Source organism: Culex quinquefasciatus, chromosome 1 (genome assembly GCF_015732765.1).
Source record: "Culex quinquefasciatus strain JHB chromosome 1, VPISU_Cqui_1.0_pri_paternal, whole genome shotgun sequence".
Lineage (NCBI taxonomy): Eukaryota > Metazoa > Arthropoda > Insecta > Diptera > Culicidae > Culex > Culex quinquefasciatus.
Genome location: NC_051861.1, coordinates 111,334,666 through 111,354,794, shown reverse-complemented (window position 1 = coordinate 111,354,794; position 20,129 = coordinate 111,334,666). Strand labels below are relative to the sequence as shown.

Genomic DNA, 20,129 nt, shown 5'->3' with positions numbered 1-20,129 from the left:
TTTTTGTCTTGCTTTTTGGGTTTGGTGGCTCCACGATTGACGCTAGGTTGAACTATTTTTACTATGCGGAAAAAAGTGAGTACATTTCTTCAGGGCTAAATCACCACCAATACCACAATAAAAGTACTTTGAGCACATTTCTATGCGGTGTTGGTACAGTGTAATGATAATAATGAAGCAAATCAACACTTGCAGCAGCACTTACTCACACTTTTCTGCAGCAGACTGAAAACCGTTACGTGCACAGTAAAAAATGTGTAAATTTTAATGGTGGTCAATTTTACCAGTTGAATCATGTAATATTATCTCAATATATCTTGAAAAATGTTATTAAATCGAAAACTGGTAAATTTACACATTTTCACATGTAAAATTACATCTTTTTTCTGATATTAAAATAAACTCATTCCAAGATGTAATAATACTGTTTTTTTTACTGTGTAGTTGTGAGTGCCATTATCGGCGTTATCCATCATCAGTGCAGACTCTCTCACACTCACAAACCCCAAGTCGGTGACGCAGTCGTCGCCAGACAGACAGTGACGACGACGAGTTTTGCCCCAAGTCTGCGCCGTCGTCGTCGTCGTCGTGGGAAAATTAATAAATTTGCTCGCCGCCACGACTGGACCAAAACAATCACAATGTTGCAGAGGTTTTGTGTAACGTGGATTTATGATTGTTTGTTAAGGATTGCATCAACCTTTGTTGAATTAGCAATTGTCAAAATATAATTTTGCTTTGTTTTTTGTAGATTAAATTGAAAAAAGTGTTTTAAAGGCATTCTTCAAACAAATAACCAGGGGCCGGCAGCGAAATTATGGGAAAGTGTAATTTGTATAAGACTTTACTTTAGCTGATACAACTTGTATCAGTCTCAATTTTTGAGGTTTATTTCCAAATATTGTTTTAAAAATAATCATCATTAAAATTTCTTTTTTCCTAAAAAAAATCATTTAAATATTTATTAGAACAGCTGGATTCTTCAAAAAACAGAAGCAAAAAGCTGTTTTTGATAAGTTTTTCAAATCTGCTTTCATAATATTGATCGATTTCATTTTAGAGAAAAATATTAAGGGACCATCCATAAACCACAAACACACTTTCTCAGATTTTTTTAAAATTGTGTTTTTTATTTTGTTACCGTACAGAAATTTTTGAATATTTTTAGGACAGTTTGTAATCCGGCTATAAAATTATGGAAAAATAAAATCTGATTTGAAATTGTTAAACAATTTGTTAAATAATTTGAATATTTTCTCTAACTCTTTTTATAGAAGATTTGATCTTTTTCTGAAGCATAAAGATTAAAAATCACATATTCTGAAAAAGAGTTAAAAAAAATATAAAAATTTTAAACAAAATTTTGTTTTGCCTTTTTTGTGTCCAAATTAGATTCTATTTTTCCATAATTTCATAGTCCTGAAAATATTTAAAAATTTCTGTAAAAAAGCTTGAAATTTGCGTAACAAAAAAACAGTAAAAAATTGTCAACTTTTTTTATTTTGTTACGCAAATTTTAAGACATTATTACGGAAATTTTTGAATATTTTCAGGACAGTTTGTAATCCGACTATGAAATTATTGATAAATAAAATCTGATTTCGACTTGGTTTTAAACAACAAAGCAAAACTACATTTTGTTAAATAATTTGAATATTTTCTTCAACCCTTCTTTAGAATGTGTGATTTTTTTCTGAAGCATAAAGATTAAAAATCACATATTCTGAAAAAGAGTTTAATGAAGATATAAAAATTTCAAACAAAATTTTGTTTTGCCTTTTTTGTTGTCCAAAGACGAGTCCAAATCAGATTGTATTTTTCCATAATTTCATAGCCAGATTACAAACCGTCCTGAAAATATTTAAAAAAAATCTGTAAAAAAGCTTGAAATTTGCGTAACAAATTAAAACAGTAAAAAATTGTGTAAATTTCTAAGGTGTAGTTTATTATCTCTTTAATGATGTAATTTTACCTCAATTTATACTGAAAATGTTACATTACATCAGAAAAGTGGTAAAATTACACATTTTCAGAGGTAAAATTCGCAGATGTAATATTAATATGATTTTTTTTACTGTGTATCATTCCTGTGTTTGGTTCTATCATTAAATTTCATAACAATTTGAAAAAAAGTCCATAAAACAGTTTTATCAACTCTTCAATTATTGAAACATGAACTTTTGATACTGATTGAAAAAATCTTTTTTTTTTACTTCAATTCTCAATTTAAAAATATAGTTTGAAGTTGAACTAAACCTTTAAAGGCTCCAATTTCCTGCAACAAATACGTAAATCTACCCACGGCGACGCATATACCCGCTCAAGACAGCCAAGACCAAGGACAAAATTTGCAAGCAAACATACCCCTCACACGTCGACGATTAAGTTCGAGCTGCGAGCGACTTTTGGTGCTGCCGGGTCGGTCGGCCGCGCAAGTCGATTTTCAATGTCATGTCGGCTGAGGGCACACAGTAAGAAACTGCTTTAATTTTGACACGCCGAAAATTTTACGGTGGAATATTGCCGCTTTTACGATGTAATTTTACCTCAATTTATGTGAAACGTGTAAAATTACACGTATAAGATGTAAATTTACACATTTTTGATCTCTGTCACAAAATTTTTTCTCATTCCGAGATGTAATTTGTTTTGTTTTATTTTTTCATAGTAAACATGCAGTCACCAAAATAGGACTTAAAAAAAAAGAAAAAATCGACGAAACAAAAATCCATCACACGAAACTCAAGTATGTGACCCTGTCGAGCTTAATAAATAAACATATGAGCCGAAGCGAAATATTGAAAATTTCCCACAAGGGACGACTCTGTATGAGTGTGTGTAAATTTGGGTGACACTCACACGTGCATGTGGCACCGCACTTGTGTCGAGTTTCCCACGGCGATGATTCGAAACGAATATTTATGGATCGGCAAAATTGGCAAAAGTTTTTAGTTTGGGGTGGTTGTGCCTTAACTTGAACTTATTTAAACTTATGAGGGTACATCCATAAATTACGTTAAGTAGGTAAAAATGCACATTTCTGGTCGGTCTCTTATCTCTACAATAGTAGAATAAAATGTGTACATTTAAAAGGTGTAAATTTGATGATGTAATATTACCTCTTAAATCATGTAACATTACTTCAATTCAGCTGTAAAGCCATTTTACATCGAAAGGGTGGTAAATTTACACACTTATAGTGGTAAAAATGCACACATAAAAACAGTTTATTTTTGGAATTTTGAAAAGGTGGATGGTTCAATATTACCTCGTTTTCGTGTAATTTTACATACATGTTGTGTAAAAAGTGAAATTCAATTGTAACTAATGTAAAATTACACGTTTTACAATTCTCTTTTCAACGCATCTTCAGAAAATTCAACGACCTTAAAAAAATCATTTCGAAATTATTTCGGGTCTAAATTTGCCACAATTACCCTCAACCCGAAAACCGTTTTCCCATATTTTGTTTCGATCGTGTCACATCGCAACTCTAGCAGCTACTTGCCCTCCCGAACGAATGAGTGTCACAACACTTTTTCGGGGGTGACACGACTCCTTCAGGCATTCACGCCAGCGACAACGACACACCACCTGTTCTATTAGATCAATAATAGCTACCGAAGGGAGGGGTACTTTCTTTCTAGTAGCACAATTTTCATCCCTTCTAGAAATAGACATTTCTCCCCTCCTTTCAAAAGAATGGGGTCAACTCGAGACTCTAGACACGCATGTCTATGAATCTTACATTTTTGTTTTACTTGAAAGCATGTGATGTGAAGCTGATCAGACTTTGACTGAAGACACAGTGTAAACTTTGTAAAAATCAATACAGTTTCTCTTGGTGACACTTTTACTCGATTTGTTAAGAAATTTTCGCTTGGGTTTTTTTTTTTGTTGGGTTGAGACCACTGCGACCATGACTTTGATCTATTGCGGTATACCCATTTTATTATCGCAGTCTTCAGGATGACACGTTACCATTTAGGGTGACTGTCATTGGCTGACGTTGCGGTATGCCCCATTCAGGTATAATTTCTAAAATGAAATCAACTACCTTACTGGGGTTTTCTTGCCAGATCTCTTTAGGGCTTAAAATAGGCCTGTTAAGAATCTGCCTTCGCCTTGCAGATAGTGCGCTGCAGTCGCATATTAGATGTTTTGATGTTTCGGTTTCACAGTCACAGAACCGACAGATATCTATTTGACAAAGACCTAGCTTTTTCAAATGATATCTAGACGGACAGTGTCCTGTTATAAGCCCGATATAGATATTTAGATATTTCTTGTTCAGATTGAGTATTTTTTTTGATTTTTGAGTAGAGGGAGTGATGAACTCCTAGATTGTCTCAGTAATTGTGTTTTCGTCCAGTTTAACTGAATCGTCTTTTCCTCATGTTTTACAAACTCCATTTTTAATACGCTTTTGAGACCCCGCAGAAGGGTTCTGGGCCAATGAAGTGCCCTTCTGACCCATTTCTAGCAAGAAGGTCGGCTTTTTCGTTTCCATCTATACCCCGGTGGCCCGGAACCCAGTACAGATGTACTTGATTTTTAGATGCTAATTGTTTTAAAAGTTTCCTGCATTCCCATACTAGCTTAGACTGGCATGTTGGTGATTTTAGAGCATTTAACGCAGCTTGACTGTCTGAGAAAATACAAATTTTTGCAAGTCTGTAATTCCTTCTAAGACAAATGGATGCACATTCTAAGATAGCATAAATTTCTGCCAAAAATACTGTTGTCCACTGACCCATTGGAATCGATACACTAACTCCTGGACCCGTAATCCCTGCACCTGTCTTATTTCCCATTTTTGAACCATCTGTGTAAAATATGACAGATCCTGGTAAAACGCGAGGCCCTCCTGACTCCCACTCATTGCGATTTGTTTCAATCACCTTGAATGGTTCGTCTAAGTTCAACGTGCTCTCCATCCAGTCACTAGTCATAAATACATTTTGGTTAATTTTTATAAAAGATATTATCTTTAGATGCTCAATGCTAGAGCTTTCCACTGTGCTTTGTATTTTTCTTAACCTCAGCGCTCTCTTTGCAGCCTCCATTTGCACAAACTGGTACAAGGGAGGAATGTGAAGAGATGCGTTTAAGGCTTTGGTACGTGTACTTCGCATTGCCCCGGTTATAGAGAGACAAACTAAGCGTTGTAGTTTTTCTATTTTTTTTGAGTTGTTGTTTGTTTTGTTTTTGGCCACCATACAAGAGCGGCATATGTTATTCTAGGTTTTATAATAGCTGTGTAAATCCATTGTATCATTTTTGGTTTTAAACCCCAATGTTTCCCAAACGTTTTTCTGCTGATCCATGAAGCATTTGTGGCTTTGTTAACCACCTGCTCTAAATGGATGTTCCAATTCAGTTTTTCGTCCAACAACACGTCCAAGAATTTTACGTGTTTTGAGTATTGTAAATCTAAGCCGTTAATTTTTAAGGTTTTAAGAGTCAGTTTCCTTCTGCGCGTGAACGGAATCAGGACTGTTTTTGCGGCGTTAACATTAAGTTTTTCATTTCTGCACCATTGGGAAGTGAGATTAAGAGCATGCTGCATACGTTCGGAGATAGTGAGATCAAACTTTCCACGTACTAGTATAACCAAATCATCTGCGAACCCGATAACTTCAAATCCATCATCTGTCAGTTTATTGAGAAGATCATCTACAACCAGTGACCACAACAGAGGAGATAATACACCTCCCTGTGGGCATCCCCTAGTGGTTTTTACAGTTAAAGTTGATATTCCCAATTCTGCAGAGACAATTCGGTTATCTAACATTGTCATAATCCACTGCACGATGCAGGAATCAAAACCTCTTTTAATCATACAGTTTTTTATAGAATTGAATGACGTGTTATCAAAAGCACCTTCTATATCCAGAAATGCTGCAAGAGCTATTTCTTTAATCTCCAGTGATTTTCCTATTCGTGTTACCAGCTCATGTAAGGCTGTGATTGTTGATTTGTTTGATTGATAAGCAAACTGAAACCTGCTAAGAGGACGTTTTTTTAATAATTTTGATTTTATATATTCATCAACGATTTTTTCCATAATTTTAAGCATTGTAGATGTGAGACTTATTGGTCTGAATGATTTTGGGATTGTTTTATCTTTTTCCAGCTTTAGGAATGAAAACTACTCTAGTTTTACTCCATATTTGTGGAATGTGTCCCAAAGTGAGACTTGCTTTGAAAATATTTGAAAGGTGTTCAATAAGTTTTTTCCCCCCATGTTGTATAAGAGCTGGAAAAATACCGTCTAATCCGGGAGATTTGAAAGGTTCGAAAGAATGCACTGCCCACGCTACTTTAGATCGAGTAAATATGCTGTTTGGTAAATTTGAGTTTGTAAACGTAGTCCTTGTTGGTCCACGGTCATCCTCATATTTACCACCACCAACATTACTGGATACTAATTTAGAGCCTGGAAAGTGAGTTTCCATCATAACTTTTAATACTTCCGTATTATTTTCGGTAAATGTTCCGTCTGCTTTCTTTAGGCTTCCCAGACCATTAGAATGTTCCTTTGAAAGAACTTTTGTAGCTTTGCTACATCTGGAGTTTTTCAATTTTTCACAGTTATATTGCCAAGATTTCCTTTGCGATGTTCTCAGTTCTTTGTTGTAAGTTGTTAGGGCACTTCGATACTGATCCCACTGTTTTGATTTTTTGCTTGTTTAAATAGCCTTCTTGTATTTTTCCTAAGATTCCTAAGCGTTTCGTTCCACCACGGAACATCTCGATTCGATTTTCCTTTTTTGATTGGACAGCTTGCATTGAACGCTAACATGATGGCCTCAGTAATGTTCTGTGCTGCTTTGTCCAATTGGTTTTTTGTTTCAATGTTCTGTGATAATGTTAGGTTGTTAAATTTTTCGCTTGGGTTGGTAAACTTGCAATAATTGGATCAATGCATTGGAAAGGAACCTGCTGAAGTTAGACAAAAAAAAAGAAATCAGTTGAATTGTTGAGTATGTTTTTACTATCCAACACCAACTGGCCGGCAGCGAAGTTATCAGAAAGTTTAATTAGAGTCAGACTTGCAGATTTTAGAAAAAAATGAATTTTGAAAGGTTGAAAAAATTTACGGTTGAATAATACTTCTTTTTAGATGTAATTTTACCTCAATTTATGAGAAATAAGTAAAACCACACAAAAACAGAAGTAAATTGAAAAAAAAAAATCTTTATTCGATTAGCCCAAGTGAATTTGTTCCAAGACCTTCGGATAATCGAGTCTGGACTGTACTAAAGTTTTCACAAAACACCGTATTTTTTTTTCGAAAATACACGATTTTCCTTAATTAATTAAATTTTGTTTATGAACATTCGTTTTACTATAGTTTTGTTTGTTCAATACTATTTCTTTTACAAAACACCGTTTTTAAGTTGTGTAAACTAGACTTCTTTACAAAATATAATTACATGAAAATACATGCAAATTTATGTGTTTTCCAAAAATACGTTAATTTTTAAAAATATTAGTATTCAAAAAAATCCTATAATGTGAAAATGCTCACAAAATTTCGCTTTGTTTGACGCCCATATTGCAAAATATTATAATTTGAATATTTTCGGAAAAATACGATAGTTAGTGAAAATTTAAGAACTTCACAAACAAAATCGTTTGTAGTTAAAATACCTTCAAAGTTTCGCTTCGTTTGTTACCCATTTTTCAAATCATCGAAATTTTAGTAGTTTCGAAAAAAACAGACATTTTGTGTTATTTTTTTTTACTATATGGGTCATTCCAGGTCAACTGAGTACTCTTTTGGCCTCGACCTTCACCGATTTGGACCAAACTTGGAGGGAACGTTCATCTATCGATAGTTAACAGAAATCCCAAGTTTGGTGCTGATTAGACCACCCCTCTATTTTTGGCACCGCCCTCTTTTTAGACGATTTTCTAAAAAACTTTTTTATCTTTTAATCATAACTTTGCAACTATTTGAGCAAAGGACTTTCTACAGGTTGCATTTTATACAAAGCAGTCCAAGGAATTCGTTAAAAATAAAAAAATAACCCTTAAATGCCCGCTAATGTTATATTTTAATGATTTAAGTATTAATAAACAGTTTTGACCGATTCCTTAAATTTTTATTTGATTTATTTTATCACCATCGTGTTCCCCGGACAATTCTACATAAAAATCAATGAAGACCTCAAACTAAAATGAACTATTGGCGAGATACAGCGATTTTACTGAAAAAAGTATGATTTTGCGCAGCACTTGGAAGTACATGGTGTGCTTTTCAACAAAAAGGTTTTTTACATGTGAGAAACTTATTTCGGATTTGAATTCATAGGACAGAGTGCAGCACAAAATCAAAGTTTTTTTTCAGTAAAATCGCTGTATCTCGCCAATAGTTCATTTTAGTTTGAGGTTTACAGTGATTATTATGTAAAATTGTCTGGGGAACACGATGGTGATAAAATAAAACAAATAAAAATATAAGGAATTGGTCAAAACTGATTTTTAATACTTAAAACGTTAAAATATAGCAATAGTGGGCATTTAAGGGTTAACATTTTATTTTTATCGAATTCCTTGGACAATATTTTATAAAATGCGATTTCTAGAGTGTATTTTGCTAAAATAGTTGCTAAGTTATGATTAAAAGAAAAAAAGTTCTTTAGAAAATCGTCAAAAAAGAGGGCGGTGCCAAAACTAGAGGGATGGTCTAATCAGCACCAAACTTGGGATTTCTGTTAACTATCGATAGATGAACGTTGCCTCCAAGGTTGGTCTAAATCGGTGATATACAGATCGATTGCGTTTATCACGAATTTGACTAATCTATGTATTATTTTCACTGTACACCGTATTTTTTTTTTTTTTTGAAAGTTTGGTAAGTTTAAAATTGGAAGGTTTAATATTACCTCTTTAATGATGTAATATTACCACTATTTACAAGTTGAAAAAGGGGCATTACAACAGAAAAGTGGTAAACTTACAAATTTTTAGATGTAAAATAAAACATTTGTTCTGACATAAAAAAATTTAATATTATCATTTTTTTACTGGCAAATTATTTATGTTGTTAAGTTTGTTCTAAGTTCTTTTTTAAATTTATGCAACGAAAAGCCAGCTACAAAATTATGGAAAAGTATAATTTTTATTCAGAATTAAAAATATTCTTTTTCACTAGAAATATCAAATTAACCAAAATTGACAATGAATAAAAAAGTCAAACTTTTTTAAAAGATCAAACATATTGTTTAAAACAAAACATGATGTGTAATACCTTCTTGATCTATTTTTTTTTTCAAAATTGCCTTAACTAACATCATAAACTGTGCTGCAGACACCAAATCAATTAATCAGGTGATCTTCACAGTAAAAAGTGTGTAAATTTGAAAGGTGTAAATTCTTTTCTATGAGATACACAGTTAAAAAATAATGTAAATTTGGAAGATGTAATTTTGGAAGGTTGAATATCACCTCTTTTATGATGTAATTTTACCTCATTTTAGACTGAAAATGTGACACCAGAAAAATGGTAAAATTACCCATATTCAGAGGTAACATTACACTTTTTTTGTAATATTACCAAGATTTTTTTCTGTGTAATATTACCTCAATTTAGACTAAAAAAGTTGCATTACAAAGAAATGTTGGTAAATTGACACATTTTTAGAAGGGATGTACCATGATTTTTTTTCCAACTGTGTTTTTCAGTAATAACAAAGCTCAAAATGCGTCACAAATCGACAAATTCAGTTGACAAACCGCACCGCCATGTGTTATTGTGTTGACACCTCTTGATTGCGTCTCAGCGTTTTGATCAATTTCGTTATCAACACTGCTGGAGCAGGAAGAGAAGGACGACCTTTTTTAATGGCGTAGTTTCGACTCAAAAGAGAGCAGCTAGGAGAAAGAGAATCAGCTGTCGCACGGTTTGCGCTGACGATGCACTCGGAATTGTTTTGTTTCCCTTCGTCGTTATATTTATTTCTGTTCTTCAACAAGTTTGAGAGGGTGTGAGTGTGAGTGTGTGGAGGCCGGACCTGTTTTCGAGACGCGTGTATTGGTGTGGAGTTGTGCGAAGCTTCTACAATTTCAGAGCACTCAGAGGGTACCAGTTTTCAGCTGAAATTGATGACGAGGTGCAGCAGCAGGTCCAACAACAGCAGAGGACAGTTTGAAGCTGAAGTAACTAGTTTATGAGAAGAGTACTTGTGTAAATTACATCGTTTCGATGTCATTTCATCTCAATTTATGTGGAATAAGTAAAATTACACACAAAAAGATGTAAACTTACACAAATTTCGGACACAAAGTCTCCCAACATTTCCAAATGTAATATTAACGTGATTTTTTGTTATTTTGTTATTTTCCATACTACAAAACAATTATAAACAAACTTGTTTTCTACGTCCGATTCAATTCCAAGTCTCAAAACTGTTTGGCGAGATGCTGTCAAGCATGACGAATGGCGGCGGCGGCAACGGAAGAGTCGAGCTGTGGAAAAACCTTCAGACTCTGACTACTCTGAGTTTGCACAGAAAAAAATCATGGTAATATTACATCTGGGAAGGAGTACATCTTTTATGTCAGCTTTTTTCAGTCTAAATTGAGGTAAAATTACATCATAAAAGAGGTAATATTCAACCTTTACGCGTTACGTTGGCGCGCTGCCGTGTTGGTCGCGTAAAATCAGGTGCTAATTCCCCCGTCCTCAACGCGGTCTCTGCCACCTCGTACCCGTAATTCGGTCACGGTCGTGTTCGCCAACACAACACACCAACGCGCCTGATAATGAATATTCGAGTTTGGGTGGTTGTAACACAAGGACTAAACTTAAGACTCCTTGAAGACCACACTAGGCAAAGGAAATTACGTCGACGACGCCGGTGGCTCGTAAAAAGGGGTAATCGAATTGATTTGACCGTAAAGGTGCACAGTAAAAAAAAAGTTGAATATCATTTCTCTTTAGATGTAATTTTACATCAATTAATGTGAAACGTGTAAAATTACGCGCAAACACAAAATATGATGTAATTTTACCATGATTTTTTTTATTGCCCAAACAAAAATCTCTTTCGAGGTTATGTTTCCAATTGTGTCGTCAAAGTTGCTGTTGTTGATTTCGTCTACCGCTGAGCGAAAGTGTGCGACGAAATAGCGACAAAACATAAAGTTGGACTTTGTACCAGAGTCGAGGAGATATCCCTATGCACGAGCCACACTTTTTTGTGTAGGGTTTTGTTGTTGTCGTTGGATCGAGTGGATCAACGTGACTGTCAATTAATGACGTGCGCACAGCTCATTACCAATTACCAACATTACCAAATTTTTTTTATGGAATTTTCCGGCAATTTATGTGGAATATGTAAAATTACACATAAAATTATGTAAATTTACACATTACATTTTAATGTGTAGTTTTCGTTAAAACAAATTATTCTTTTAAATTGTATTTTATTGATTGATTTAAAACTACAAAAAGAAGATTAAAATAGTTTGAAAAGTAAAATTACGCATTAAAAAGGTGTAACTTTGAACATTATTAGAGGAGCTGTTGCACTTACGTAAAAAAAACTCAGTTGAGATTTTGATTTAAAAAAGTTTTTTTTTCTACTTTTTAAACGCAATTATTTTGCAATATTTTTTTTATTTTAAAATGTCTTTCAAAACTCGATTCTCCAAAGGCAATTTCACTTAGGGTAATCGAGTTTGAACTATAATATTACATCATAATCGATGTAATGTAACATAATCCAAATTTATTTATTTTTGCTGTGTAAAGTTCTAAAAATTAAAGCATCAAACAGTTAAAATGAAGTTAAAGACTAAAAAGTGGCAAAACACTGAAATAGTGGTGAATTTACACATTTTAAAAGGTAAAATTAAACTTCTTTTCTGGCATAAAAGATGTTCCGATTCCCAGATAGAATTAAAATTGTAGTGAATGGAAAATATTTTTCTTTAAATTAAGAAATTTTCTTATGTCAAACGTAGAAAAATTCAGTACAGATTTAGATTTTTGAAATATTTATTTGTTTTTTTTTTACTTTTTAAATGCAACTTTAGAACTTTACACAGTATTTTTTTTATTCAGAGATGACTTTCATGATATAATATTACAGTCCATACTCGATTCTCCAAAGGCAATTTCACTTAGGATAATCGAGTCTGGACTGAAATATTACATCATAATAAATGTAATATTAATTTTTTTTTTTAACTGTGTAAAGTTTTTAATTTCAGAACTTTTAAAGTTTATATTTAAAGACTAAAAAAGTGGCAAAACACTGAAATAGTGATGAATTTACACATTTTTCAAGGTAAAATTAAACTTTTTGCTGATATAAAAAATGTATCGATTCTCAGATATTATTCAACCATGTTTTTGTTACTGTACACATTAAAATGTTAGAATTTTAGAAATTAAGGATTTGATCATTTTTAACTAAGAATTTAAATTTGAGTAAATAGTACATTTTTTTAAATTAGGGATTATTTTTATTTCAAACGAAGACAAACTCAGTTAAGACGTTTGAAATATTTTTTTTACTATTTAAATGCAATTTTAGAATTTTACACAGTATTTTTTAGATATGAATTTGATAATTTTCTAATCAGAATTGAAATATTAGTGAATGGTAAATAGACTTTTTTTTTAAATTAAGGAATTTTCTTATTTCAACACATTTTAATCAGAATTTCTAAAATTTTAAATTTTCATCGAAAAATTTTATACTAAAATGCAAAAAGAAGGAACCCAGTCAGATTTCAATTGTCTACGTGATTTATGAATGGTTCCCTTAACATGTTCTAAAGCCGGAATTTTCACAATTAGAGCAACATTTAAATTTAAAGTAAATCGTGGTCACATCTAAGCAAGTGGACGAATGTTGTGTCAGAAATTGTGCAGCTATCTTTTAAAACATGCGAATTTACATCTTGTTATTTGTAATTGCACTTTTTCCACATAATTTCAGGTAGAATTACATCGAGAGGTAATATGAAACCATGTAAATTTTCAAGCTTCCAAAAATTAAACTTTTTTTAGATACACAATAAAACCTATACAGCAAAAAATGTGTAAATTTGGAAGGTGTAATTTTTGAAGGTTGAATATTATCACTTTTATGATGTAATTTTACCTCATTTTAGACTGAAAAAGCGACATTACACTAGTAAAGTGGTAAAATTACACATTCCCAGAGGTAAAATTACACATTTTTTCTGACATAAAAGATGTACTCCTTCCCAGATGTAATATTACCATGATTTACACAGTATTTTTTTTTAATTTGGAAGGTTGAATATTACCGCTTTCATGATGTAATTTAACCTCAATTAAGACTGACTGACTGAAACCAGAAAAGATGTAAAATTACACATTTTCAGAGGTAAAATTACATTTTTTTTCTGAAATAAAAGCTTTACCCCTTCCCAGATGTAGTATTACCATGATTTTTTTTTTGCCGCATATTTAAATTTTTTTTAAATTTCTACCTCTTTTTGGATTTAATAATTCCGTAATTATTATGGAAATACATAAAGATGTAAATTTACACACTTTTAGAGGTAATCTTACGTTATATTTATCTTACACAGGGTCTGCCCACATTCCCTCATGTAAAATTACACAGTAAAAATAATGTAAATTTGGAGAATGTAATTTTGGAAGGATGAATATTACCTCTTTTATGATGTAATTTTACCTCAATTTAGACTGAAAAAGTGACGTTGTGTACCGTCAATTTACTCCATTTTGTTTCTCGAAGCCTCAATTGCAAAAACCGATTGTTTATGCTTTTCGAAGGCTTCCAAGTAGTGCGTGTACACGATCAACAAAAACGCACCCGAAAAAAAATACATGTTCAACACAAAGCACAAGCACACTCTAAAAACCAGAAGTGATCGTGTGTGTGTGTGTGTTGTCTGTGCTGGTTTGAGAAAGAAAAGACGGTGAACGAATTGTGTCAAGGGCACCTCCACCACCATCAGCTGGCTGTGGCCATTATTACAGGCAACCACCAAAAGTTTGGTGGTCTGCGCTTGAATCTTGAATCTGAAACGAAACTGCTGCTGCTGGAAGCCATTTCTTGGGCTGCGTTGCTTTGCTTTGTGAGGGAGCCACACAGTAAAAAGAAAATCATGGTAATATTACATCTGGGAATGTGTAATTTTACCACTTTTCTTGTGTAATGTCCTTTTTCAGTCTAAATTGAGGTAAAATTACAACATAAAAGACGTAATGTGCAACCTTAAAAAATTATACTTTTTTTTACTGTGGACACGGCGAAAAACCGGCTTTCCGGATTCGGAGCATTGAGAGATGGTGCGGCGAGGTTGAGGCTTTTGCTTCCTTGTTGCTTGCAAAGTAGACGAAAATTACTCATTTTACAACGTCAAACTTTAACTTTTAAGTTTACGGTGAAATTGATCGCACTTGAGGTTTTACCCTCCACGTTTCTTATCAAAGACGTCACTGAATCGACTGAGCTAGACTTCTAATCAGTACCACACTCTTACTATTTCATTCATCCATTAATCCGTGCACTAATCTCTCCTGGAGTAAATGTTGTTTTGATAGAAACAGTAAATAAACATGTTCTACCCTGCAAAACATCCACAACTGATTTTTTGCCGTTTTTTGACACAAAAAAAAACTGAAATAATTCTCTTTCAAAATTCACCAATCAAAAAATTAACTGTCAATTTGAATGATCGTGAAAACTCACCAAATAATTTTTCTTATTTTTGGTAAATTTTAGCAACTTTTGTTCTACAAAAAAGTTTACTTTTCTTGTTTTATGTTTTTCTTGTTTCATTTTTAGTATTTTTATTTCAATTTATCTTTTTTATTTATGTTTTTTTTTTTTAATTTTAATTTTTGTATTTTTTAATTCGACTGAAACTTTTTTGGTGCCTTCGGTATGGCCCAATGAAGCCATTTTGCATCATTAGTTTGTACATATAATTTTCCATACAAATTTGGCAGCTGTCCATACAAAAACGATATATGAAAATTCAAAATTGTGTATTTTTTAAAGGAATTTTCTGATCGATTTGGTGTCTTCGGTAAAGTTGTAGGTATGGATATGGACTACACTAAAAAAATGATACACGGTAAAAAAAAATTGTGTTTTTTTTTATTTTTTGTCACGAACTTGATTTGCAAAAAAAACACTATTTTTATTTTTTTAATTTTTTGATGTTTTAGAGGACATCAAATGCCAACTTTTCAGAAATTTCCAGGTTGTGCAAAAAATCATTGACCGAGTTATGAATTTTTTAATCAATAGTGATTTTTTCAAAAAATCGAAATATTGGTCGCAAAAATTTTTTAACTTCATTTTTCGATGTAAAATCAAATTTGCAATCAAAAAGTACTTCAGTGAAATTTTCATAAAGTGCACCGTATTCAAGTTATAGCCATTTTTAGGTGACATTTTTGAAAATAGTCGCAGTTTTCCATTTTTTCAAACTAGTGCACATATTTGCCCACCTTAGAAAAAAATATTTTTGAAATGCTGAGAAAATTCTCTATATTTTGCTTTTTTGAACTTTGTTGATATGACCCTCAGTTGCTGAGATATTGCCATGGTTTAAAAACATGAAAATTGATGTTTTCCAAGTCTCACCCAAACAACCCACCATTTTCTAACGTCGATGTCTCGGCAACTAATGGTCCGATTTACAATGTTAAAATGTGAAACATTCGTGAAATTTTCCGATCTCTTCGAAAACAATATTTTCAAAAAAATTAAATCAAGACTAACATTTCAAAAGAGCCAAATATTCAATATAACGCCCTTTCGAAATGTTAGTCTAAGTTTAAAAATTTTGAAGATATGAGAGAACTGCTCAGTATTAGGCTTATTTTTCTACCTTTTTGCTTTTTAGTTTTTTCGTGTTTTTTCAGTCATTTTTTAAATTTATAAAAATTCTGAAAAAATCAAAAAAATAATTTAAAAAGGTGAAAAAGAAAGATTCTGCGAGTTGAAATTAGTTTCGATGTAATTTTACTTAAATTTGTGCGTTTAAATAAAATTCAATAGCAAAATACGAAAAATTAATCACGCCTATGTAATTTTACTCGGTTTCTGATGTAAAATCACACGCTTTTTCACACGGAAAATCGTTTGGTTACTCTGGATAAAAAAAGGTTTAATTTTACAACAGAAAAAGGGAAGATTTTTATATTTTTCCATGTAATATCGTTTTTACTCAATTATTTTTTGTAAATTTACATGGAAAGGTAGGTAAAATTACATCGATAAATTTTCAACTTGCCGTTTTTTTTGCTGTGTAGATTTTTCCATTAAAAATCTGACAAAAAATGTCATTTGTTTCAGTTGAATTTATTTTTCCCCGCATCAATTTATGTAAAATTACACCAAAAGGAAGAAATATTAAAAATTTTAATTTTCAAAAATTCGACTTATTTACACAATTTTTAGAAAGGTACTAAAAACACTATTTTTAAGAGGAAAGAACATTAGGTGTTTGATAAAAATACTTTTGCACGTCATTTATCATTAATATTTAATTGATTTGATTTGATGTAAATTTGCAACAAATCCTAACTAAAACCATGATGTTACGTGTGATTTTGACGATTACATTCGATCTGATGTTTACATCAACCAAGTTTACATGTGATTAATAATTTCCGTGCCGAGTAAGTTTACATTTCTCTTTCATTTTCATATGAATATGAGGAAGGATCCAACCACCTTAAGGGGGATCAAGAAGAAAAAGATGAAATTATGGCAACCATGCCTCAGAACTGGAATGTGAGGTAATGGCTGCTTAAATGCTGTTTAACAACATTTAGAATAATCCGGAAATCTTGTGAAAACTAGTCAAGTTTCACTAACAGTAACTCAGTTCGCTTCAAACTACCAACTGGCCAGGCCCACCATGTAAAGTTTGCCCCAGAGATGATTCGTTGGATGGTTAATTTGCTCGTCTGTAAAACGAACTCCGTCGTCTTACTACTAACTAAATTGAAACAGAGGATGCAACAGTGTCCTTGATGCAAAACCTCTAATTTAAAATTTAATGTTTTTTTCTCAGATTTAAAAAAGTTGTTAAAATATTTGTTCTATGAAGAAAACGCAAATTTTCTGGCAACCATGCTCTGTTTTGTCACCTCTTTTTGTTTTCTTTTTTAAATTTTGACAATTTTTATCGGTATTAAATTTTTTTTCTAACGGTTTTATGTTTTTATATAATCTTATGTTTACATCTTTTTGCCTGTTTTATGTTTTTCATATTACCTGTTATCAGTGACTTTTTCAATTTTTAACTTGTTTTTCACATTTTCTGCTATGAAATGATAACATTAGCTTCTAGGTTACAAAAAAGTGCATTGCAACATTGTTAAGAATTTGACTAAAAATGTAGGGACTGGCAGTCAAAAATACAGCTTACTTTGACATTTATCAAAACATTGGCCAAATCACATAAAACAAGTAAAATCTCTACACCAAAAAGTTCAGAAAAAATCTTCTTTTTTATGCTTCTTTAATGATCATAAATTGGTTGTAAAATCACTTTTTGGCGAAATTTAAGAAGCGGAATTGGGTCAATTGGCCAGACCCACCACGCAAAGTTTACCGCAAAGAAGACTCGTTGTTTTGTTGTGCGGTGACCAAGAAAAAGTAGAAATTTGAGGGGAAAACCCACGGGCCGCTACTTATTTAGGGCAAAACTATATATCCGCGGCAACTATCTAAGTCTAGTCAGCAAAATTGTGTTGACAAGTTATGTTGATTACGTCGAAAACCTGTCAATTGTGGGAGTTTGAATTTTTGGTAAAATTTTAAGCCGAAAAACTTTCTCAAAGACTGCATTACAATTCAAGGTAATCATGAAATGTATTTAGCGATTCCATGAAATGGTTTTTCTTTACATTTTTCATTTTGATAATTTAGTAGAAACCTTATTTGTTAGCAAAATAAAGAAAAAATATGAAATTCTAGCTTATTTTTCCAAAAGGTCCCTTGTACATAGGAAACCCATGTTTTGAAAAAGTAGACTTAATCTCTTTCAAATTTAACAAGTATGTAAGCTTGTTTGTTTTGAATCTTCAACTGGCCAGACCTACCATGCTAAGTTTACCGCCGAGATGATTCGTTGGATGGTCAATTTGCTTCAGTACGAACTCCACAATCTTTTAAAACCCCAATTAAAAAAAAAGAAGTAAAGAAACTCACCTAAACAATTGTCTCAGATACATGTAGTCGGGGCCCTCGTCGAACCGCAAGCTGCGACAGTAGTTGAGATACATCGCGAACTCGGCCGGGAAGCCCTTGCACAGCACCTCGATCGGCGTGGACATCTTCTTCTCGGAGATCTTTTCGTACTTTTGCTTCTTGTTGGTCGCCTTCAGGCCCTGCCAGGGCAGCGAGCCGCGGTTGAAGTACATCATCACGTACCCGAGCGACTCCATGTCGTCCCGGCGGCTCTGCTCGATGCCGAGGTGGGCGTTGATCGACGCGTACCGGGCCGTCCCGGTCAAGTTCTTGTCCTCGCGGTACATGATGTGGATGCGGGACCGGAAGTCGCGGTACTTTTTCGCCAGCCCAAAGTCGATCATGAACAGTTTGTTGCAGTGCCGCCCGATGCCCATCAGGAAGTTGTCCGGCTTGATGTCCCGGTGGATGAAGTTCTTCATGTGGAGGTACTCCAGCCGGCCAATCATCTGGTCCACGAGCATCAGTACGGTTTTGATCGTAAAGTGGCGGCTGCAAAAGTTGAACAAATCCTCGAGCGACGGCCCGAGCAGGTCCATCACCAGCACGTTGTAGTTGCGCTCCTGGCCAAAGTACCGGATGTGGGGGATGCCGACGCCGCCGATCAGCACCTTGTACAGCTTGTACTCGTACATGAGCTGGGGGTGCCGCGCCGTCAGGCTCTCCATCTTGAGTGCGACCTCCTCGCCGTTCGTGATGTTGATGCCCAGGTAGATGTCGCCGAACGAGCCGGACCCGATCTTCCGGATGATCCGGTACTTGCCGGCCACGATGAACTCATTCATGGTTGAGGCGATTTTGAGGCTATTTCGCGCTTCGTTTGTTTGCTTATTTCAGACACACACACACGCACACTCGCTCACGCCCACGCACACTAATTACACTTTTTTTTTTGCTTCGATTTTTCTGTTGTTGCTGGAATCTACTCCAGGGTGGTTTGGATCGATTCTCCGCTTCAACGGTGTTGAACTCTATTCTTCGGGAAGGAAAATACACTTGACATTAGTAAAAACAGCACTTTTTCTACTTCTTCTTGTGGTGGCGAAGAATAGTAAAGCTTCTTGTTTTTTTTTCGTGTCTTCTGGTGGCATTTAATTCGTCGATTGGGTTAAAACTTCTTCTGGATATTGATCAGGATTCAGGAAAGAGACCCACTCCCCTCCCGCAAGATTGCCTCAGAACTGAATTGGGCCGTATACCTTCCCAAAAACCGTCCTACCCCAAGCGACAGCTGGTTGAGAATACCGTGGAGATTTTCCCTTATCCCCTTGAAAAAAAAAGTGGAGCATCAACACTTCTCGTCACCAAACCGCTTTTCTTGTACTGCGAAGCGAAATTATCTGGACTCTTATTTTATTAGTCAATTTCTAATCAGTTTAAAATAGAAAACATGGCATATTTTTCAATCGATTTCAAATCAATCGAATCAGCTGTGGTAAATTTTAATCATGGCCTGGGCGAACAAACAAACTCGTACTTTTTCGTATTTGATTCCCAACCCAAGTAACATTTTTAAACCAACTAGCCACCACCTAGTTTTATTAGGGTTTTATGGTAGCATCTCTATTGCTTAATATTTGTATTTGGGCATTCGCCGCAACCAATAAGCAAGAGCAAGGTTTTATGCCACGGACTAAATACCTGGTGAAAATCAATAGAAATGCCATTAGGCATGCAAAAAGCTCACTTAGAATCAAAAGCTCCTAAACGAGCATTTAACGCAGCCAAATAGCAATACGTGTGGTCTGATTTAATATGATTGACCGCCATCTTGGCAGAAAAAAAATAGAAAAAGCGTACATTTGACTAAAATTTGATGAAAACACACAATTTCAGGGTTGTTACGGGAAAGTCGAAAAAAAATCCGCTCCAAATCCGCGCCGACCTAAAATCCGA

The 20,129-nt window shown here is 33.8% G+C and overlaps 1 protein-coding gene across 4 annotated transcripts in view; it reads right to left on the bottom strand.

The window, feature by feature from the left end:
• Positions 1–20,129, bottom strand: part of LOC6052719 (casein kinase I) — a 54,494-nt gene that overhangs the window by 28,843 nt on the left and 5,522 nt on the right. For 2 of the 4 annotated variants that reach the window (XM_038255300.1, XM_038255285.1), the window contains exon 2: positions 18,195–19,209. In XM_038255300.1, coding sequence (XP_038111228.1) covers positions 18,195–19,018 — 824 coding nt within the window. In that variant the 5' untranslated portion in view covers positions 19,019–19,209. The remainder of the gene's footprint in view (positions 1–18,194; positions 19,210–20,129) is intronic. The other 2 variants (XM_038255295.1, XM_038255306.1) reach the window with 1 other exon arrangement.